At 52.3% G+C, this 23,291-nt stretch overlaps 1 protein-coding gene across 3 annotated transcripts; it reads right to left on the reverse strand.

Annotated features, from left to right (window-relative positions):
* Nucleotides 1-5,438: 5,438 nt before the first annotated feature.
* FGFR4 (fibroblast growth factor receptor 4) lies at nucleotides 5,439-15,959 on the reverse strand. Of its 3 annotated transcripts, none has more exons than XM_079773246.1 (18): nucleotides 15,942-15,959; nucleotides 13,103-13,245; nucleotides 12,187-12,450; nucleotides 12,028-12,099; nucleotides 11,746-11,912; nucleotides 11,130-11,253; nucleotides 10,411-10,601; nucleotides 10,153-10,291; nucleotides 9,633-9,826; nucleotides 9,386-9,531; nucleotides 9,184-9,305; nucleotides 7,904-8,014; nucleotides 7,629-7,819; nucleotides 7,150-7,272; nucleotides 7,000-7,070; nucleotides 6,627-6,764; nucleotides 6,243-6,348; nucleotides 5,439-6,144 (listed from the first exon to the last, which is right to left on the reverse strand). In XM_079773246.1, the coding sequence occupies exons 2-18, from the start codon at nucleotides 13,209-13,211 to the stop codon at nucleotides 5,998-6,000; spliced, it is 2,415 nt and encodes an 804-aa protein (XP_079629372.1). In that variant the 5' UTR covers nucleotides 13,212-13,245; nucleotides 15,942-15,959; the 3' UTR covers nucleotides 5,439-5,997. The 3 variants fall into 3 exon arrangements, with proteins under 3 accessions (XP_079629372.1, XP_079629370.1, XP_079629371.1); XM_079773244.1 differs by lacking the exon at nucleotides 15,942-15,959 and adding an exon at nucleotides 15,709-15,914; XM_079773245.1 differs by lacking the exon at nucleotides 15,942-15,959 and adding an exon at nucleotides 15,268-15,391.
* Between the last annotated feature and the right edge of the window lie 7,332 nt (nucleotides 15,960-23,291).

Consider the following 23,291-nt stretch of genomic DNA (forward strand, 5'->3'; position numbering starts at 1 on the left):
TGACAGTTCTGACACCCAGCCAGAAGAACCAGGGGACTAGCATTCCGGGCAGGCAGGGACCTGCACGTGCTAAGGCCCTGAGGTTTGCCTGAGCTCAGGATGGTGGGAAAACAGGATGGTCACTGGGGCTGGAGACTAGATGGGGGAGGGGCGTGCAGGGAGTTTTTCGTGTGAGCAGGGATCCGCTCAGGCTTAGCCCGGCAGGCCTGGGTTCCAGTTCTGGTTGGTGTGTGAAGTGGGCAGGAGGACAGTTTGGCTGTGTGGAGGGTGCTCGGTCAGAGGCTCCAAAGCTGGCTCTGGGGCGGCCTGAGGTTTGGGGGCCAGGAAGCTTTGGAAGCTGGTGTATACTCAGAGGGGATATTTTTCTTCTCTGATATTATTTCCGGAAAAAAATTTTTCAATTTTTGTAAATAAGTAATGCATGTACCAGGTTCAAAAATAAAGAGAAACAAAGGTCCCCTCCCTCTCTGACCCCTGTCACCTAGTTCTCCCCAGAAGCAACCTCTGTGGCCACCTGCCCAGGTGATTGCTTCCCTATATCCTCAGGCACAAATCTGACACAGGTGAGAGTGCACTATGCACTGTGCACACTGCTTGTACCTTGAAGTTTCACCTCGGTGGTGTGAATTGGAGAGATTCCCTGCCATTGCACTCTGAGTAGCCCCTTTGTAAAAGCTCTAGAGTTGTTCTGTCAATACACAGCTCTTTAAATTAATATGTAAATTAATTATAATAATTAATTCCTCAGTTGCACGAGCTACATTTCAAATGCTATAGCTACTACATGTGGCTAGTGGCTACTGTCTTGGACAGCACAGATATAGAACATTTTCATCACCAGAGAAAGTTCTATTAGACAGTGCTTCTCTAGAAAATTCCAGACCAAAAAAAAAAAAAATAGAGAATACAGAATCCAGGCCATCCATCATTTAGGTCTTCAGGGGTTGCTTGGAAGGGGACAGAAGCTTGGCTGTGTTGGAAAAGCCCCTCAGCATATGCAGTGGGTCCCCCAGTGATGATAACAATCTCTGTTCCAACCCCCCCAAGATCCAAGAGCTACCCCTCTTTGAAGGTTCTAGAGTTGTGATGCCCAGTATGGGTCTCACTGTTTTAGCCCTGCCAGCCAACTCTCCGCTTCTGGAACCTGATTTCCTAGGGGCCTCAGCTGTGGAAGGTAAGGGGCCTCATCGTCCCCCTTACCAGATCACTTAGTCATTTGACAAGCCTTAGTGTGGCCCTCTCTGCACTGACTGGGCTTGCATTCATCTTAGAGATGAAGCCTGAGGCCCCTGCCCTCAGTGGGAGGGGGAGACATAGATGGGTCCTTCCAGTCACGCATGGAGGTGGCATGCCTACGCTGTGCCTTGAGGTCAGCCTGGCCTTCTTGGAGGAGGGGATAACTGAGCTGAGACCTGAAGGGTACAAGTGTGGTCTGGAGAGCTGAGGGGAGCCCCTAGTGATACCCTAAAGGTCAGCTGGTGAGATCCGTAAGGCCAGGTCAGGCTGGGCCCAAAGTATCTGCATGTGCACCTGGCACTGGGGGGCCGGAAGGGGCTGGCACCGTGGAATGTGAGCAGCCACTGATTTGGAGAGGATATGGGGGGAAGACTGGGTGAGTTCAGCTGTTGGTGATTTCACGCCTCCTCCTCAGTCACTTCTTGGGGACAGGCCCCAGCTGTGGGGCCCAGGTGCCAAGGAAGGTCAGATTTCGGCAGCAAGAGAATAAAAGGAAATTTCCTTCGGAGGGGAGCCTTCTCCCCCAGAGAGAGCTGCAGCTGCCTCCCTTCGGGATTAGGCCAAATCCTACAGCAGGTGGAGGCCTGGGGGTGGGGAGGGGTCTCCCATCCCACTTTGAGTCTGGAGTGTGGGAAGAGACAGGCAGTGTGGCTGAGTGTGCACACCTGAGTGTGTCTGTACCTGGGAATGGGTCTTCATCTCTTCAACACTTTACTGCCCCTCAGTTCTGCCAGGTGCAGCCCTGGGTGGGGATTTGGGGGACAAGGACAGTAACCACTCAACTGGATCTAGGGCTATAAAGCCGGAGGAGGGGGAGCATTCAGGAAGACTCAGAAAATGGGGGCAGTTTCCCTTGGGAAGCCAAGAGAGTGCGTACTGGGGGGTTGGTTTTCATTGAAAACCTTTTGTGACATTGGAGTTTTTGTTGAGTTGTTTCAACCTCGAACATGTGACACCGCTATAAAAACCCCGGTTCCCAAAGTGTGGCCCCCAGACCAGCGGCTATACTCCCTGGAAGTTTTCAGACTCCACCTCAAACCTACCCAATAAGAGATTCTAGGGTGGGACCAGCAGCCCAGGGCCTCCAGGTGATTTGGAAATATGCTGAGGTTTCAGGACTGATTCAAAATCCATCCAAGCAGTGCTGGCTTTCTGTGCTCTCTTTGCAAGAAGGAGACTGTGAGAGCACCTCTGAATAGGGGTCTCAGCCTGCAGGGGGGTGGGCAACCTGGGAAGGGTCCGAGGGAGGGCACCCCGAGAAATGAGGTTTGCGTGGCACTTAAAAGGTGAGGAGAGCATGGCTCAGTGGATTGAGCATCGTCCCATGCACCAAGACGTTGCTGATTCGATTCCTGGTGAGGGCAATGCCCGGGTTGTGGGCCTGATCCCCAGTAGGGGCCCCGCAGGAGGCAGCCTATCGATGTTTCTCTATCATCGATATTTCTATCTTCTCTCTAAAAAATATCGATAAAAACATATATTTTTTTAAAAGGTGAGGAGCGGGAGAGCTTGGCCAGGTGAGGGGAGAGGAGTGTGCCCCAGAAGGAACATCCCGCCCATGTGAAGGCCCTGAGGTGGCAGGAACCAAAGGCCGTGGGCTGGAGCCCAAAATACTGGGCCTGGCACATCTGTGCTTGGGCCTCCTGAATGTCCATTCACCCCTGAGGGTGGACACTCCATGAACAGATGTCCCTGCTTTTGCACACCCAGCCTCCCCTGGTCCTTGGAAAGGCCAGGTTACTGGGGCTGCAGGAATGAGCTCTGCAGTAGGACAGGGCACCTGGTCATAGGCACCGACTCTCCCACTTACTCCTGTGCAACCTCGGCCCAGCCACTGCCTCCTCCTGAGCCTCAGTTATCCTTATCTGGGCAGCAGGACAAGAATGCCTTTCTGTTAGGGCTGCCTTGAGGGGGGAATAAGATCCTGGCAGCCCGGCCCTGAGGCCATTCCCTCCTAATCCCAGTTGTTGACGGAGCACTTAAAACCACTCTCCAGGCGTGGCAGCATTCCTGTGTTTCAGGCTCAGAGGGTAACTTCGGTCATAGCAGCCCCCCTTCCACGCTGTGACCACCTGACCTTCCCTACCAGCAGCCTCCTGTCCCTGGACTCCCGCTCCCAGATAGCAGTGGCTATCTGTTGCTCTCATCAGAACCCTGATACATTCGGCCAGCAAGTGGCAAAGTCCAGAGTGACTAATGCTTTTTCTATAGGCTCCCGAGGCCGGTGTCACAGTGTAGACCATTCCGAACCCAGACTGACCAAGGGGCCCAGGCTCCAGCTGCTGCGGTGCTGCCCAGAGCAGGCTTGGGGGAGGGGAGAGGAGCTTGCACGGGAATTAGCAGCATCTGTCTCACTCTTACATGCGACATCAGGAATGTGGAAGGGCCCTAGCAAGTGTGTGCCTGCCAGGGAGGTGGGCAGGGAGGGGGCACAGGGTGGGCAGCCGAGCTCCTCTTGGCCCTTGGAACCTACCAGGCAGCAGCTGCCCCGTCACTCTGAGTGACCTGGCTCAGGTCTCCCATGTGCGCAGGACCCACTGGGAACCTGGGATGGGGTGGGAGGGTTCAACTCAGCTCCTTTGGAGCACCATCCTGGGCTGTGACATCCCTCAGTTTCTCTACCATTAAATGGGAAGAATGGTCTATCTGGTGAGGCTGTGGTGAGGGAGAGTGGTGGGTGGCTGAGTTTGAGAGGGCAGTGGGTTCATGGCGAGGAAGTGGAAAATGGGGACTCTCATCTCTTACCCACCTGTTTTTGCACACTACCCCAACCAACACTTTCCCTCCAGGCTCTGAGAGACCTGCCTCTCCTGTGATTGGTTGGTTGATGAAGGACATAGTCACTGATCAGTGGCAGCCAGGGGGAAGACTTAAGTTTGGAGGTGGGGCTCAATCAGAAAGTTTAGGGGCTCCAGGGAGCCAATTTGGGTTCTCGAGTGCAGGATGTGCATAAGCCAAGAGTTGCTTTAGGAACCCGCCACTGGAGCCACCTGCAGGGGAATGTGAGTGACAGGGACCTTGCGCTGCTGCAAAGCCCAAGCACTAGTGTCACTGAAATACTCATGAACACTGCCCCCACACACGTGCTCACCCAAGCCTCTTCTCATCTTAGACCTAAGCCCAGAGGGGCACGCAGGGCAGGAGCACCCACTCACACCAGTGAAGGACGTGACCACTGGAGAAGTGACAGCATGGCCTTGGGATACTGGGAGTGTCAGGCCTCGAACCTTCCACCGTGTTTCTACCTCCTTCAGGAATGGGGTTGGGGGTGACTCTGTGGCTCCTGGTCTGTGCCTTCTCTGAGATGGAGGCCCCTGGAGGAGATGCAGTTTTGGGAGATGAGTAGTTCAATTTGGGACATGGTGACTCCGAGAGGCATGGAGGGGGCACGAGGAGAGCCAGAGTAGGAAAGAACCATGGCCATGAGGTGCTGCTAGGTCTTCCAGCACCAGATTCTGGACAGTCCTGTGCCAGGAGGACAGGGCAGGAGAGAAAGCCAGGCCCTGGGTCAGGCACCCTCATCCCATGGTTCAGCGGCTGGAGAGCAGCAGTAGTAACCCTTGGGATGGACTGAGGAAGGTTCCAGGCTCAGAGCCCCAGGAAGCTGATCCTCTCTACTCCCCTCCACCCCACCCCAAGGGCATCTGAGAACAGGGCCTTGAGGGCTCCCTAGGGGAGGACCAGGCAGGCAGGAACAGCTGCAGTCCAGCCGGGAGGACGGCAACCAGCTGCTGCTGGGGAGACTGGCCAGGGCAGGCGGGGCAGCGCGGCCCGAGCTCCCAGCCTGAGCGGCGGAGCGTGGGAGCAGGAGGCAGCCTCGGGGTTGGGTTTGGGGCTTTCATGCTGTGTTAACTGTCAGCTTGGTTAATGCTGAGCAGATGGGGGAGGGGCACTGCCAGCTCCCTTGGCAACAGCCCCAGGTCACGCATGTGCACAGGGTACAGGAGTCCTGCCCTGTGGATGGTGCTGTGTGGACTCCTCTGCCCATAGCGCTCGTTCACACCATCACATACACAAGATGGTGCCAGTGAGAGACAGACCGAGACAGAGGTCCACCCTGAGGCAGCTGGAGGTGGATGTGAACCCAAGGCTGGCACAGAGCCCTGTCAGTCTGTCACCTAGGCAGAACTCCCAGTTTGGGGATCCCTCCACCCTTTCCCCCCTCCATCTGGGATGCAAGGCAGACATTAGGCACAAGGAGGTTTATTTCAAAAAAATAATTTATAAAAGGCCATTTGTTTCTGTGTTTTCGGCAGGCTTCCAGCGTCAGCTAGGAGCACAGGGGCCAAAGCTCCTTCCACCAAGATGCTGGGACAAGCAGCAAAGGGGAAGTGGGGGGAGGCCTGGGAGAAGGGGGTTCAGAGGCCCAAGACGTCTCTTGGTGTAGGGAAGCAGGGAGGTTTGGGATAGCCTGCAGCCAGGTTCAGCCAAACCCCTGAATCAGAATCAAGTGTCAAGGCCCAGGAGGCCAAGCAGAGCCCTGTATCCAGGCTATTAGAATGCTTGGGCCATGACTCCCAGGGCAAGGGCTGGGCCTTGAGATTAGGGTCGAACTCTGAGTTGGGAACCCAAGGCCAGAGCCGGAAGCCTCAACTAGGGACCCCAGGACCAAGGACAGACCTCCCCAAAGCAAAACCAGAGACCTGGGACAGCACCCTGAAGTTGGACTGGGGCTGCCAAGATCAAGCACCACCAGGCTGCAACAGAGCCAGGAGGCCCAAGGCTGCCGGATGTCCTGCCTGTACAACCTCCTGCTCCTGCTCAAGTCTGCACCCCAGGACAGGGGAAGGAACTGGGCCCCAGTGGCAGGGGGTCATGGCTGAAGACAGAGTCACTGGAGGAGCAGGTGCTGCTGGCGTCCCCACCGGCTGGGGAGTAGGGTCCAAAGGTCAGGCGGAGGTCCAGGTACTGCGGGGAATAGTGCTGGTGAGCCCTGATAGTCAGCTCAGATAAAGCCCAAAGGGGAGTGGGCAGAGGGTGGTCACAGGACAGGAGAGGAGGAGTACCTCCTCAGAGATGGCCAGCAGGACCTTGTCCAGTGCCTCCACCAGCTGCTTGAAAGTGGGCCTCTGAGAGGGCGCCGCATGCCAGCACTCACGCATCAGCCCGTACCTGAGAGAGGTGGGGCAGGGTCAGGAGCACCCACAGGCCTGAGTGAAGGGAGGACCTTGGGGCCCTGCGTGGGTGGGCAGAGAAGGTGGGGAAGGGGAGGGGTGTACTGCGGGGTGGGTGAAAGGGAACAGGAGCCAGGACCTCCCCACTGGGCCTGGGCCGAGGAGGTGGCAGTCACAGTGAGTTGGTGCTGATCCCTCCCCAGGGCCAGACCCTGAGGCTAAGTCAGAGCAGAGGGTGAGGACCGGAAAGTGGGGGAGAGTAGGGCATGGCCTCACAGCTCTGGAGGGCAGTTCGGGGGCCGGTCCATCCGATGCCCCTCCCGCAGCAGTGAGAACAGTTCCTCCACGGGGATGCCAGGGTATGGGGAGCCCCCAAGGGTGAAGATCTCCCACAGCAGGATCCCAAATGACCACCTGGAGGCAGAACCAGGGCTCAGCAGGGCACAGCTTCGCTCCCTGCTCCTGGGGCTGGGAAGGGGGGCCCTGTGGGCGTAATTCACCAAGCAGGGGTGGGAATAGGAGCTTTTTTTGGAGTTTGGTCCAACTCAGGTCCCAGGGCTATGCGACCTTGGGCAAATGCTTCGCCTTTTCTGTGGGGTAGGACAAGGATCCTGGCAGACACTCAGAACCCGCACCATCCAGGACTCACACATCACTCTGGTGTGTGTAGACTCGGTCAAACAAGGCCTCTGGTGCCATCCACTTGACAGGCAGGCGGCCCTGGAGGGGAGAGGAGGAGGCATTGGTGCCAGTCCCACAGGTCCTGCCCCTCCCCCCAGCTCCGCCCGGCCTCCCTCACGTTGCTGGTTTTCTTGTAGTAGTCAATGTGGTGGACGCCACGGGCCAGTCCAAAGTCAGCGATCTTCATCACATTGTCCTCTGTCACCAGCACGTTACGGGCAGCCAGGTCTCGGTGGATGCACTGGGGACAGGGCAGGGGACTTAGGCTTATTAGGACACGTAACATCTCACGGTCACCTTGGTGGGTAGGGATCATCACCCATTTTACAGATGAGGAAGTCAGGATGCAGAGGGGAGACCTGAGCATTCCAACATCAGGGCCCTCACGTTCTCTCATGTGGCCTCTTTCCCTGCCCTGCCTATGGTTAGGGAGTATGTAATGACGGAATGGGACATGCACTGAAATCTACATACAGAAAGGCTTAGGGTGATGAGAAAGCGGGGAGGGGGAGCAGTTGGAGACGCTGAATGCCAGGGTCATAAAGATATGGAGATGGAGCAGTTGGGAGTGGCCCGGAGTGCTGCTACCGCCCTCACCTTTCGAGACTCCAGGTACTGCATGCCTCGGGCCACCTGGTAGGCGCAGGAGACCAGGGCAGGGAAGGAGAGCGGCCCCTCACTGCTCCGAGGCCCATCAGGGCTGAGATCCGGGCCCGGGGGGCGGCGGGCCCGCAGGAACTCACGCAGGTTTCCCTTGGCAGCACACTCCACAATCACATACAGGGGGCCTGCGGAGGTGAGGTGGACAGGGAGGCTGCCAAGGCTGTGCTCTTTGCCACAACCGCCCCCGCCCTAGGCCCACCTCGCCCCACCTTCTTGGGTGCAGACACCCAGCAGGTTAATAATGTTTTTGTGTTGACCGATCAGCTTCATCACTTCCATCTCAGAGACCAGATCTGCCAAGTCCTTGTCAGAGGCGTTGTCTGCAAGGGCGACAGCCAGGGTGACTACACAAGGTAGGCTGTAGGGTGGGGGAGAGGACATGAAGCGCTGGACCAGGAGTCAAGAAGGTCTGGGACTGAGTCCCCACTAGGCTGCGTCACCTTGATAAAGTCACCTAACCTCTCTGAACCCCAGGATCCTCTTGTATGAAGTGGATACCGTATCGTGCCCTACCTCTCAGAGCAGTTGTTAGGATGCAACAAGAATCAAGGATCTAAAAGAAGTAGGGCTGCCTGTGAGGGGCCAGGAAACAGGAGACGGGGAAGAGCTCTGAGCAGGAAGGAAGCTTGTCTGCAGGGCTTGGCATTAGTCCCTGAACGGGGCGAGAGCTCCTGGGGGTGGAAAGCAGGCTGGCGCCCTGAGGTCTGTCTGACCAGGGCCTGGCGTCCATCTGGCCCGGGAATTCAGGGAGCCGCCAGTGGGGCACAGCTAGGGGAGGCCTGGAAGAAGGCTGTGGAGCAGGGGCGGGCCCTCAGGGCTGACCTGTGGCCCTGGGCCAATGACATACCCTCCCCACCAGACCTCGCAATGCACATTTCTCAATCTCTGCCTCCGGGAAAGTGCCAGGTGGCCCCAGCTGTGCAGAGAGGAGCTGGGGGTAAGGGGGCGGAGAACAGAACAGTGATTTGGGCCACTCTCGTAGAGGGGCCTGGGAGACAGCAGTGAGAGGCCCCTGTGGTAGATTCCAGGAGTGTCCTAGGCACCTTGGGGCTCCTGCTTGGAGGCTGGGACTGAATTTAAGCAGAAAAGCTGTTCTAGAGTGGTAGAAACAACAGGACAGACCCTGGAAGGGCCCTGGGGGAGGCCGAGGGTGTGGCTTGGGGGGAATGAGGTGGTGTCCTACACAGCTGACAAGGTTACTTGAGGCCAAAGCTTACACAGGGTCAGGGCAGACAGGGGATAGTAAACCCCAGTTACCCCCAATCCTTATAGTCACCATCATCCCAATGGGTAAGATTTTATGCATCAGGAATTTTTATGAACCTCAGAGGTAGAGACATGTGAGGAAACTGAGGCTCAGAAGTTGGGTCTCAGGCCCAAGGGTGGGATCCGACAGTCTCTCCTGGCCCCTAGTGCTCACCTGATAGCACTATGAGCTCCTTCTGTTAGTCCCAAGGCCACAGTACCTCCCCCAGGCCGCTACACTCACCCTTGAGCATCTTGACGGCCACGGTGCTGGCTTGGTCAGGCTGGGCCGGGTCCATGCCTAAGGCCTCTGCACGCACCACCTGCCCAAAGCAGCCCTCGCCCAGGGGCTTCCCAAGCACCAGCCTAGGAATCAAGAAAGCCGAGGTCTCAACCGTCCTTCCTGCCTGGAGCCTGCACCCACACCCTCACTCTGCACAGCATACCTGTCCCGGGGGAACTCCCACTGCGGGTCCAGAGGGAGGTCTAGACTCACGAGGCCAGCAAGCAAGGGGGGGCCGCTGGAGGAGAGACGGACGCCCCGCACCAGGGACGAGCTTGACTTGGCCGAGGAGCCTGACTCCAGGGAGAACTGCGAAGTGGGAGACTTGGTTAGCCTGCTGGCACTGAGCTGCGGCGGGATGGCAGGCTGAGAGTCTCACTATGGGACACGGGGGTGGGGATGCGTAGTACCTGTCGGGCCAGAGGGAAGCGGGACAACTTCTGCACCGTGGCGGGCTGCCGGGGGTGCCGACCAGGGAGCACCTGTCCGCGGTACAGGCCGGCCAGCAGCAGGAGCACCACCAACACCAGAGAGCCCGACGTGTACAGGATGATGTCTGTGTACCTGGCATCAGGCGCCGCTGCTGTCCATGCGAGGTCCTCCTCTGTCCGCAGACACATAACTGAGCAGTCAGTGGTCAGATGGCTGGCCCTGTACCCTCTAACTCAGGCCCTCACAGCTCCCGCCACACACAGGATGCACACACCAAGAAAACGGTAATTACACCCAGTCCCACATAGTCCTGGGTCCCACTGACAGTCACATGTCGACATGCAGAGGGACTGCTACATGCAGAATCCAACACAAAACCACATGCCATGTCCCGAGCTTAGATCCCACAGGCCAAGGGATAACGTCCGCCCGCAGGCCAGCCCACTGCTGGATCAGAGTAGGATCCTGAAGCCTCTCCTGGCCACCTCAGGTGCTCACCTGGCAGCACAGTGAGCCAGGCCGACTGGTAGGAGAGGCCAATGGAGTTGCCGGCCAGACAGGTGTACTCGCCCGCGTCCTCGGCCGACACGTTACGAAGGTATAGGACCTCTACCTCTGAGCTGTTGATGTCTGTTGTCTGAGGATGGGAGACACATTAGGGGTCACAGCAGGGCCCGGGGCCAGGAAGGGAGCTGCACTCACCCTCCCCACCACGGGAGAAGGGTAGGGAGGGCTCAGGCACCGCAGGGGCTGGACCTTCAAGACTTGCACATAAGGGAAGCCGTCGGCACCGAAGTTGCTGCCGTTGATGACAATGTGCTTCAGCCACTGGATGTGAGGCTGGGCGTCACTGTACACCTTGCATAGCAGCTCCACGTCACTGCCCACTACCGCTGTGGTATTGGCCGGGAGCCCTGCCTGCAGGATGGGCCGGTGCGGGGACCGCTCTGGGGGCCGGGCCGGGCCGTCAACCCTGACCAGCGGCACCCACAGAAGCACCCTGGTCACCTGCCTCCAACTTCCCCAGCTCAAGGGAGAGACCTTCCTGATAGGCAGCTCAGACCTGTCTGTCTTCTGCTCACCCTGCTTCAACCTTCTATGGCTCCCCATTGCCTTTGGGGTCAAGGACAATTTCTCAGCCTAGCATTCAGAACCCTTCGTGGCCTGGCTCCCCATGAAAATGCCACACCCCAGGCATACATCTCCCCACAGATGCATTATATTCCTTACACTGAAGGCCTTTACGGAACCAGTGCCCTCTGCCTCACTGTCTTTCCTACTTTTCTTCTTGGCTAACCTCTGCTCCTCCAGGCCCACGTCACCCTCTGCGCTTCCCTCACGCCCACCAGCACACTTTACACAGTTTGAGTGAGCCATCTAAGACTCAGTCCATGTTGCCTGCCAGACTGGGCTCTCACTGAGGGCAAATTCTGGGCTTCCACCCCCCACACTGCCTCGCTTGCCCATCCGCTCACCCAGCACGTCCAGCAGATAGCTGTAGCGGATGCTGCCCACCGAATTCTCCACAAGGCAGGTGTATGTGCCACGATCTGAGGGCACCACGCTTTCCATCACCAGGCTCCAGTGCTGATGGCGCAGCTGGGGGAAAGGGAAGTGTCCATGAGGGGTCACTAACGCATGCCCATGAGGGGAGTAGGGTGAGAGAGGGAGAGGGCAAGGCTAGGGACTTTGGGACAAAGGAGAAGACTCCAAGGACTGTCTGAGCCCTGAGTTTTAGCTTGGCCTCTTCCTAGCTGTGCCACCTTTGCCAGTCTTTGCCCTCTGAGTCTCAGTTTCCTCATTACAGGCTGGAGCTGACCTTGCAGGGTCTCACCATGAGAATGAGCTGCCCAAACTTAGTGATGCTGGTCAGGGATCCTTCCTCCTTTAGAAATGGAGTCGCTCCAGAGGCTAAGTCACTTGCCAGAGAGTGGCAGAGTGGGAACTTGAACCAGAGCTGTCCAAGTCCACAGCCTAGTGCTTCTTCTGGGGCCCACAGTGGCCTTCTTTATTCAAGAAGGAACCGGGGGGTTGATTTAGGTATGAGGGGGCCGGTGGGGGAGCAGGTGGCCTTGGAACCCGGAGACTCACCCGAACGCCTCCAATGCGATGCTCCCCATGAAAGTCCTGTCCATCTTTGAGCCAGCGGATGGTGGGCGTGGGGTTTCCTGCAGCTGGACAGCGGAACTTGACGGTGTTCCCAGCAGGCACTGCATGCAGTTTCTTCTCCATGCGCTGGGGGTGTGTCCAGTAGGGTGCTGGAGGGGAAGGAAGAACTTAGTGCCCCCAGGATGACTACGTGCTTCCACACAGGTCTCTTCTCAGGGAGCAGCTGGGAGGTAGGGAAATGAGTCCTTGAGGACTTATACTGACCATGCTGTGGGTAAACATGCCTATTTGAAGGGCCATTGTGTTCCTCATCACCATTGCTGGGGGTCGAGGAGTCTATGTCAGGGATGGAGGGAGATAATGAGGCCAGGACAGGAAGAGTCTCTCCCTAGGCACCTCCTAGCCCCTGCCAGACCCCCTTACCGTCCATAACCAAGGTGACATTGTGCAGGACAAACATGGAGCCTCGTGCTAGGCAGAGGTAGTGCCCGACATCTTCGGGTAGGAAGCTGGCGATCTCCAAGCGGCCCCTCCAGCCTCGTACCCGGCCAGCAGGTGCCAGGCGACTGCCCTCCTTGTACCAGTGGCCACCACGCTCAGCCCTCCCACAGCATAACTGCACAGGCTGCCCAAGGACCACGGTCAGCTCTTGTTCTGGCTGCTCTGGGCTGGGGGCCAGGCAGGGCTCTGTGGGCCAAGGGCAGAGGTCAGTGAGCCCCACAGCCCCAGCTGAGGCAGCCCCCACATAGAGAGAACATGCTGCACATGCAGGGCACGAGCACCTCAGACACATGCTGGACACCTATTGCTCCTCAACATACACACAACCACATGCTATAGATGCTACATGCAGAGGCAAGGCCATGCCTCTGATGCACAGCACACACACGGTGAGTAGCACACCTGCTGGGCTGAACACGACACTGTCCAACACACACACACACACACACACACACACACACACACACACGGCACATGCTACAGGACACACATCACACCACTCCAAGGCATAATACCCTCCCAGTGCATACACCACACGTGCGGCCTGGGCCTCCCAAGCCACACACACAGTGCACAGAACATACACGCACACACATCCACGGGGCTCACCACCAGCTCTGCAGCCCAGCTCAGGGCCCTGGGCCCTGCAAGGCCGGTCCTCTTTCGCGGACACAGAGATAGGTGGATGCTTTCTGGGAGCCAGACACTGAGTCTCAATGGTTGCCACCTGCTGCCACCTCCCCAGGGCCTGGGCCAGGATCCTCTCCAGCTTTGCTCAGCCCCTTTTGGTGCCAACTCTTCCCACCCCGGCCACCCTCTCCCACCTTAGAGGTCATACCCAGCTCCATTTCCTCAGAGGTCTCAAAGGACAAAGCTGGAGCCCAGGGTGCTCTCAGGAGGACCCCCAACAGGACCAGCAGCAACTGCATCTTCTTCCTGTTGCTCATGGGGCCCAGGCTGGGTTTCCCACCGATGGCCTTCCTGAAACAGGAAGGGAGAAGAGTTCCTGCTTCATGTGCACCTTGGCTGGTGCTATTCCCTTATTTTGCAGATGAGGAAACTGAGACAGGAAATGGCTGGCCACTTCCAAGCCCCCCGCCAGGCAGCAGCAGGGCAGACTGGAAGCTGGTCTGCTGTTGCAGAGCCCAAGGCTGCGGCACAGTAGGTTGTACAGGGGGGTGAGGGGGTGGGCGGGGCTTCCTGCTCTGCACTGGTCCTGCTGAGACCTTGGCACAAGTTCACAGAAAGGGCAGTTTTGGGATTCTTTCCTTGGAGGCAAGCAGAGAATGGAAACATATCTTCTGTTCACTCTTAGCACACATGATTTATTTTTTTGCTGAATAAATGAATTTATTTCTGAAGAGCAAAAAAAACAACAACACAAAATCTGAAATACAATACAAGGCCAAACTTCAGCATCTGGATACTATCTGATCTGATCCCCACTCCTTATTAGCATTGCTGACATTTCCATGACCAGCTTTGGATACCTCCAATGGCAGGGTGCTTACTACGGACAAGGCAGCGGACTCCATGGCTAGCAGTTCTTCCTCTTTCTGAATCAGAACTGCATCCTGAGAATATCTCTGCTTTTTGTGTCCCCACAACTCCATCTGAGGCAATGCAGGCTCTTGTAAAGAATGCAGACTCTGGTGTCTGACAGAGCCAAGCTCAAATCCTAGCTCTTACCAACTTGCTTGGCCTGGCCATATCTGGCTCGCTGGCCTCACAGGACTGCTTTGAGGATAAAAGAGAATGTATATAGTCCCAACCTGTTTAGCTCGGTGGATAGAGCGTTGGCCTGTGGACTGAAGGGTCCCAGGTTTGATTCCGGTCAAGGGCATGTACCTTGGTTGCGGGCACATCCCCAGTAGGAGGTGTGCAGGAGGCAGCTGATCGATGTTTCTAACTCTAACCCTCTCCCTTCCTCTCTGTAAAAAAATCAATAAAATATATTTTTTTAAAAAGAGAGAGAATGTATGTAGGGGCTGGGTACACAGAATGTTGGAATGGTCTCCTTCCCCTCCCCTCCCTGTAGTTGTCACCCAGGGTCTGCCCTCTGCTAGTCACCCCCAGGTCCTGTCAGGTGTGATGTACACACCTACCCCATCTGATTATCCTCTTCCAAATGCCACCAACGATGTCTCCTCACCCTCAAAGGAGCACTCAAAACTGAGCATCAGCTAGGGCAGGGGAAGAGGGTGACCAGTGTAGTCCCGGACACCCGCTGGCTATTACCTGGGGCAGGTGACAGTCGGGGGTACTGGTGTCTCTGGGTCTGCCTTGCTCAGGAAGCCCACCACACCCTCTCTCTTCAGCCACAGCCTCCTGTCCAGCTCTGGCTCTGAGGCAGGGGGCACTTAGCTTGTCCTGGGCAAAGCCACTATTTCCCTCTTCCCTGGGTTGCCCCTGCAGCTGGAGCAGCATCTCTGTTCATCCCCACTCCTCACCCCTGTCCCATTTCCAGTCCATTCTGCCTCCTCAATCCCTCCCCACCAGCTTACAAATCCTTAATGGCTGCCTGTGCCCAGCGGGATCCAGTCCACACTGTACAGCATCCTAGGCCTCCCTCCCTGCCTGGGCCGCTCAGCTCGCACAGTCTGCCCCTTCAGTACCTTCAGCACTGAAGCCACTGCCTTTCAAAACTGGGCACATCTTGTCTCTTGACCTCTGTGTCCCATTTCTCTTCTCCACCTGGCTCAGATGCCACTCTCTCTGCGCCCACCCCGGTTCCGTGGCCTCTCCTGGTAAAATCCCCCACCCTCACTTCTGCAAGGGAGCTCAGCTCTCTGGGTGCACAGCTCCGGTTGCGGATGGGCTGGGGAGGCCCGTGGACGTTATATTTTCACCTTCAGGCTACCCTGACCTCATCACCCCAGGGTCCTTAGCAAGGTCACAAGCGGACAGAGGACCGCAGTGCCTGACTCTGGCACCAGGTAGTCCAGGGTTCGCTTCCAACCTCCCGCACTCAAGCGCTGGGGGACCCTGGGCAAATGACTGCACCTCTTCGAGCCTGAGCGTTCTCATCGTCGCTCGGGGCGCGCAGACACTCCGGCAGCTGAGGAACAGGCGAGCTCTTCCTCCTTCACCCCTACTCCGCCACCCCGGGGGGAGGTGCAAGTCGGCGGGTCCCCAGGAGGAGCAACAGAGACAGCCTGTCCGCCCCCGCCCGGGTGGGCAATGAGTAACCAGCTCCGCGGCCAGGGTGCTCTTTGGACGGAGCGGGACAAAAGGCCCTGTGTGCGCTGCGGGTTACTGATTTACCGTCCCCCTCCACCCACCCTGCCGAGCGGACACCCGGGTCCCCTTGCTGGGATGGGGCAGCTCCCGGAGCCCCATCGCCGCTCGCCCCCTGGCGGCTGGGAGCGCAGCCAGGGTCCGCATCGGGTCTCGGTACACCTGGAGCCTCCGCGGGACAGCTCCCGGCACAGGGTCCCGGCTCACCTGGGTCTTCTGTGGCCCTGGTCCTAGCTCCTGCCAGGCCGACCCCCTAGCCCAGCGGGGACCGAGGACTCAGCCAGGGCGCTCCTCCGCCTGGGGCCGGAGAGCTGGGACTGCGCTCGCGAAAGCCGCGTGGAGCCGGGCAGCCCAGCGCCCCGCCCACCTCGGGCCCGGCCCCTCCGGGACCTGCTATCCTGACAGCCGCGTGGCTGCGAGTGGCGCAGAATCCCACCCACCTGGAGACCGGTTCCTGAACCCGATAGCGCTGAGCGACCGACGGATCAGCCTAATCCCAAAGGCCCCGCCCCAGCCTGCAGCACACCCCCTCAGACTCCGCCTCTTTTTGCCCCATTCAGGCCAGACTTTCTTTTTCTTTTTCTTTTTTCTTTTTTTTTTTTAGCATATTAGGCTTTTATTATATAGGATGTTTGAGGAGAGAAATAATATACATACATAGAAAAATAAGCAATGGGGCAAAATATAAACAACTAGTAAATATAAATGAAGGGTAGGTACACAGATATTCATTGCACTGTTCTTTCTTCATCTTTGAAATTTGTCAAAATACCAAATTGAGCCCTGGCAGGTGTGGCTGAGTTGGTTAGAGTGTTGTTTCAGGTTTGATTCCCAGTGTGAGGGCACATACTTAGATTGCAGGTTCAGTCCCGGTAGGGGCACGTACTTGGAGGCAATCTCTCTCTCACTCTCTCTCATTTCTATTAATTAGAAAATCAGATTTATGCATACAAAACTCCTCTTTATTTGAATGAGTCCATACTAGACTTGATAAAGACAATGTACTTTGCTATTTTAAGGCAGCAGCACAGAAATCTGATTGGCATTTCAGTCACTGGGCAGAGACCAACATTTGTGTCAGGCCAGACTTTCGAAGTTCTAGTCTGGTCCTTGCTCTCCATCTCCTGCTCCACACCCTTCCCGAACAAGACCCTGCAGTTCTCACCCGCTCGCCTCTGCAGACCTTGGCCCAGCCTGGCTCCTCTGTCTTCTGCGTAGTCGCCAGGTAGTGCCTAGCGCACTGCCTCTGCCCCCATCCCCACCCAATCTCTGCACAACCTTCCGAGTGATACTAAAATACGCTCTGACTCCGTATGTATTTTGCGGTTGACCGTGCCAATCACAACCACCCCTTTCAAATTTTCCAATAGCTTCCTTTAAAGATGCTAGGCATGACCTGCCCCTGCGCGCATCTCCATTTCTTCCTTGTGTCCACCCTACTTCTGCACTTGTGGTTCCCGCTTCCAGGAAAGATGTTTTCTCTCTAGGTCTGCTTAGTTCCATCTCATTCTTAGGTCTCAGCTCCCTCCCTCAGAAGAAGTCCTTTGGACTTACCAGGTTCCTCTTCAGGTCTTCTCTTCTTTGAGCATGGAGAAAGAAACTGAGTGTGGGGTGGGGTGTGGGCCGGGAGGTGGTGGTCGTGGTGAAGTGATTCAGAGTACAGATTGCAGGGCTCAATCTCATCACACATGGCTTTGGCAAGTTACTCCATCTGTATCTTCATTTACTCCTCAGCAAAACAGGTACAATGATAATGTATCGTCCCCAAGAAGTGGTTGCAAAAAGTAGACATGTTAGTGTGTGTAAGCCTTAGAACACTGCTTGACATGAGCACTTGCTTTGTAATGCTAGCTATGATTATTTAGGGCCTGCTATTTTTCTTCTTCATTATATATGTGTGTGTGAGAGAGGAAGGGAGAGGGAGAGAGAGATAGAAACATCAGTGATGAGAGAGAAACATTGATAGGTTGCCTACTGCATGCCCCCTACTGGGGATCGAGCCGGCAACCCTGGCATGTGCCCTTTGACTGGAATCAAAACCCGGGACTCTTCAGTCCGCAGGCCCGATGCTCTATCTTCTGAGCCAAACCAACCAGGGTTTCTTAATATTTCAAAAAAATCTTTAAAAAAAATTGATTTGGCCCTGGCTGGTTTGGCTCAGTGGATAGAGCATCGGCCTGCGGACTGAAGGGTCCCAGGTTCGATTCTGGCCAGGGGCACATGCCCGGGTTGCAGGCTCAATCCCCAGTGGGGGGGCGTGCAGGAGGCAGCCGATCAATGATTCTCTCTCTCATCATGTTTCTATCTCTCACCCTCTCCCTTCCTCTCTGAAATCAATAAAGATATATATATTTTTAAAAAATTGATTTGAGAGAGAGACATCCATTTGTTGTCCCACTTATTTACTAATATGCATTCGTTGGTTGTTAATCCTCACCTGAGAATATTTTTTCCATTTACTTTTTTATAATAGAAATTAATATTTATTGCAGATCCTCTATTAGCCAAGCATTTATAAATTCTTTTTAAAAATCTTTATTATTGAAAGTATTACATATGTCCCATTTTTTCCCCATTGACCCCTTCTAGTTCCCCCCGCTCCCCCCACAACCAGGCCTTCACCACACTATTGTCTGTGTCCATGGGTTATGCATATAAGTTCTTTGGTTGGAACCCCCCCCCCCCCCCCCCCCACACACACACACCTTCCCTCTGAGATTCCACAGTCTGTTCCATGCTTCTATGTCTCTGGATCTATTTTATTCATCAGTTTATTTTGTTCATTAAATTCCACATGTGAGTGAGATCATGTGATACCCATCTTTCTTTGACTGGCTTATTTCACTTAGCATAATACTCTCCAGGTCCCTTTATGCTGTCTCAAAGGGTAAGAGATACTTCTTTTTTATTGCTGCAAAGTATTACCTGGTGTAAATGTACCACAGCTTTTTTATCCACTCATCTACTGATGGGCACTTGCGATGTTTCCACTGAGCCAAACCTGCTAGGGCTCCAAATCTCAGCTACTAAAAATTGTGCTGCTATGAACATAGGACTGGGGATTGAATTGGCAACCTAGGCATGTGCCCTGATCTGATCTGATCCCAATGAATGGGACGACATTTAACTGAGCTACCTGGCCAGGGAAAAAATTTTAAATCTTTCAATTACTATTGACTTCATTATTATATCTCAAGAGCTTGGCACACAGTAGGTGCCCTCCAAATAGCTCTGCCTTATTTGCAAGTACTTCTCTCCTGAACATCTTGACAGTGACCAAATAGGAGGTCAGCCAAACTTTGATCTCTGCCCAACTCTCATCTGAGGTCCAAGCCCTTTACTCCTTGAAGGCTCCTGGAGAAGAAAGGGAACCCCTCAACTAGGGTCTTAGCTTACCTCCCAGTTAGCCCTAGGCTGGTGGAGACATTGGCCATCGGAAAGCAGCTTCCATTTCCATTGTTATGTCAAGAAGCCTAGTCTCTCACCCTTACTCCGGAAGAGAGTGTGGAGGGGAGGAGGATGGAGGCTTCCGTTGCATAACTAAAAGGCCCATTAAAGTGAGAATGGCTGTAATGAGTTTAAAGAAAGCCTTGAAAAAGAGTTAGAAGAAAATGACTCTGAAAGATCACAATTTGACGATGGTAGATCTGAAAACGTTATTGATGAGGAAGGCTCTGAGAGAGCTTGACAAGGAAGAAGCAAATGAAAAGGAAGAAGAAGATGTATATAAAAATTTTTTTGATGATGAGTCTGATGAAAAAGAGGGTGAAGAAGATGCAGATGAAAAGGGGCTTGAAGATGCTGATAAAAGGAGGAAGAAGATGATGCAGATGAAAAGATGTTTGAATATTTAGACGAAAATAAAGATGAAGTAGATGCAAAGGATGATGAAGAAGGTATAGATGAAAACATGTTAGAAGATGAGGATTCCTGTGAGAAGTTTGATGATTCTGATGAGAAAGGGACTGTGGGTTGTATGGGGCGGCGGGGGGGATGTTCGGGAAGAAAGGGCGCTATCTACATGCAGCAGCTTTATCCTCAGTAGTGATGATGGTGATGATATTTAATCCCTTAAGCTTGCTTTTGAGGGAAAGTCCTCCGTCTACATTTTGCCTATGCTCTAGGATAATTACTAGTAGTGTTAATAAACATTGCATAGTGATAGGATGTCATCAGATTACTGCGTTGCCTTTTTCATTGTTACCTGTACTTAATGATCATAAATATATGTTAATTGGCTGTTCAGTTAAAACTTCAGAGTATAATGCAAGTAAACTGGGTACTCGTCCTTTGTCAGATTTGTTAGACGCATACAGAATATTTTTTTAAATATTCTGATTGAAGTCTGTGATATTTAAAAATAAAAATAAGTTGTTAATATGCAGAAACTGAAAATTGGACTTGAGTTAAATTGCATTTTAAGTTCTTGCTATTGCTTTATTTATACTTAAGTTTTTAGTGTTCTAAGGATTTGAAAAATCTGATAAGAGTCTCCTTGCTTCCAGCTTATATTACCACTTAAGTCCCCGTTTCTCTTTTCTAAACCAGAACATGTTACTAAACTTATAAGGTAAACAGTACTTTGGAGTTTCCCCCTGCCCAGTCCTTGCAAGTTACTTTTATTTGTTTTCCTTTCTACCCTGTTTCCATGAAAATTGCAGGAGTGAACTTCCTGAGGTGCATCCACAGCTTTCTTTACTGAAAATATAGGGAAGGGGATTAGAATTCTGCTCTGTACTGTTTGGCCCCTTTAGAAGTTGGTTGGAGTGGTGGGACCTCTCCCCAGAAAAGTGCACGCACTACACAACTTTTTGTATACAGTTTGGGGAGGTTCATTGATCCCCTGGAGTTTAAGAATGTCTGCCATCACTCATACTTCAATTTTGTGTGTTTTTTGTTGTTGTTCTAGTATGGTGCCTGGTACTGTGCTAAATTGTGTAGTCCCAGTAAAATGTTGGGTCTTCTTGCTTATGCTTTCCAAATTAAGTATTGATGAATGTAGCATTAAGAAGTTATTCTCATAAATTAGAAGCATTGAAATAAACTGCATTGAAGTTTTTTGATTAAAAAAAATAAAGTGGCCCTGGCCAGTTTGGCTCAGTGGATAGAGCGTCGGCCTGCAGATGGAAGGGTCCCAGGTTCGATTCTGGTTAAGGGCATGTACCTTGGTTGCGGGTACATCCCCAGCAGGGGGTATTCAGGAGGCGGCTGATCGATGTTTCTAACTCTCTATCCCTTTCCCTTCCTCTCTGTAAAAAAATCAATAAAATATATTTAAAAAAAAATAAAGTGATTTGTTTCCTTTATTTTTCTTTTCCTTGTCAAACACAAGGATGATCTCCTCCCAATGATAAATTAGAAGAGAATTGGCTATCTTTTAAAAACAGCTTGTCCTACCCTAGCTGGTTTGCCTCAGTGGCTAGAGTGTTAGCCTGTGGACCAAAGGGTCCTGAGTTCGATTCCGGTCAAGGGCACGTACCTTGGTTGCAGGCTCCTCTCTGGCGCAGGCCCTGGTAGGGCGTGTGCAGGAGGCAACCAATGGATGTGTTTCTCTCTGTTCTTTCCTTCTCTTTTCTACTCTCCCTAAAAATCAATGGAGTTGAAAAAAGAGATAGAGGAAGACATAAACAAATGGAAGAATATACTGTGTTCATGGATTGGTAGACTCAACATCAATAAAATGTCCATACTACCCAAAGCAATCTATAGATTCAATGCAATCCCCATTAAGATACCAATAGCAGCCCTAGTCGATTTGGCTCAGTGGATAGAGCGTCAGCCTGCAGACTGAAGGGTCCCGGGTCAAGGGCACATGCCTGGGTTTTGGGCTTGATCCCCAGTAGCAGGTGTGTGGAAGGCAGTCAATCAATGATTCTCTCTCATCATTAATGTTTCTATGTCTCTCTCCCTCTTCCTTCCTCTCTGAAATCAATAAAATTATGTTAAAAAAACCACCAATTATTAGGATACCAACAGCATGTTTCACAGACCTAGAACAAACTCTTCCAAAAATTCATGTGGAATAAAAAAAGACCCAGAATAGCCCCAGCAATCCTGAGAAAGAACAACAAATTTGGAGGGATCACAATACCAGATATCAAGCTATATTACAAAGCCACTGTTCTCAAAACTGCCTGGTACTGGCACAAGAACAGACATATAGACCAATGGAACCGAACAGAGAACCCAGAAATCAATCCAAGCCATTATGCCCAATTAATAATTGACAAAGGAGGCAAGAGCATACAATGGAGTCAAGACAGTCTCTTCAATAAATGGTGTTGGGAAAGTTGGACAGATACATGCAAAAAAAATGAAACTAGACCACCAACTTATACCATACACACACAAAAAAAACCCCACCTCAAAATGGATAAAGGACTTAAATGTAAGACGGGAAATCATAAAAATCTTAGAAGAATCCATAGGCAGCAAAATAGCAGACATATGTCATAGCAATATCTTTACCGATACAGCTCCTAGGACAATGGAAACTAAGGAGAAAAAAAACAAATGGGACTGCATCAAAATAAAAAGCTTAACAAGAAAGCCCACTGCATGGGGGAACATATTTGCCAATGTTATCTCCAATAAGGGTTTAATCTCTAAAATTTACAGGGAACTCACACAACATAACAAAAGGAAGGTAAACAATCCAATCAAAAAATGGGCAAAGGACCTAAGTAGATACTTTTCGAAAGAGGACATACAGAAGGCCGAGATACATATGAAAACATGCTCAAAATCACTAATCATCTGAGAGATGCAAATCAAAATGACAATGAGGTACCATCTCACACCTGTGAGAATGGCTATCATCAACAAATCAACAAAGGGCAAATGCTGGTGAGGATGCGGAGAAAAAGGAACCCTCGTGCACTGCTGGTGGGAATGCAGACTGGTGCAGCCACTGTGGAAAACAGTATGGAGTCTCCTCAAAAAATTAAAAATGGAACTCCCATTTGACCCAGTAATCCCACTTCTAGGAATATATCCCAAGAAATCAGAAACACCAATCAGAAAGGATATATAGATTAGTTTGGCTCAAATAAACTCTTACAAAAATTAAAAAAAAAAAAAAGACAAAAGAAAGAAAGGATATATACACCCCTATGTTCATAGCAGCGCAATTCACCATAGCTAAGATTTGGAAACAGCCTAAGTGGCCATCAGCAGACGAGTGGATTAGAAAACTGCGGTACATCTACACAATGGAATACTACACTGCGGTAAAAAAGAAGGAATTCTTACCATTTGCAACAGCATGGATGGACCTGAAGAGCATTATGCTAAGTGAAATAAGCCAGTCGGAGAAAGATAAATATCACATGATCTCACTCATTTGCAGAATATAATGAACAACGTAAGCTGATGAACAAAAATAGATACAGAGAAAAAATATTTTAGGACATAATACAAGTAACCCTCTTATTTGCAGATTTTTAATATTTCCTACAACTTTAATATTTCCTAACTATACTATGTTAGTACAGTTTTGGTAATATTATTATATTTAAAAATTTTCTTCTTGAAATATTAATGTTTATTGCTTGTAATATTATTATATTTAAAATTGTTTTTCTTGAAATATTAATGTTTATTGCATATAAATGGCTAATTATTTTGTACTACAATCTGATAATAGATTTATTTTGTATATTGTAAAAATAAATTTTTTTTTTAAAAAATCAGTGGAAAAATATCCTCGGGTGAGGATTAACAACAAACAGAAAATAATACATAAATAAATAAGTAAGTAAAAACAGCTTGTCCTGATTTCCCTCCTCCAG

This window comes from Cnephaeus nilssonii, assembly GCF_951640355.1.
Source record: "Cnephaeus nilssonii genome assembly, chromosome: 5".
Classification (NCBI taxonomy): domain Eukaryota; kingdom Metazoa; phylum Chordata; class Mammalia; order Chiroptera; family Vespertilionidae; genus Cnephaeus; species Cnephaeus nilssonii.

Excerpts from the sequence above, each read along its gene's own strand:
- FGFR4 (XM_079773246.1), bottom strand. The coding sequence starts at position 13,211 with ATGAGCAACAGGAAGAAGATGCAGTTGCTGCTGGTCCTGTTGGGGGTC. Across the intron at positions 10,602-11,129 it reads CTATCTGCTGGACGTGCTGG|AGCGGTCCCCGCACCGGCCC; the intron begins GTGAGCGGATGG and ends CCCGGCCCCCAG. Across the intron at positions 9,827-10,152 it reads CTGGCTCACTGTGCTGCCAG|AGGAGGACCTCGCATGGACA; the intron begins GTGAGCACCTGA and ends GTCTGCGGACAG.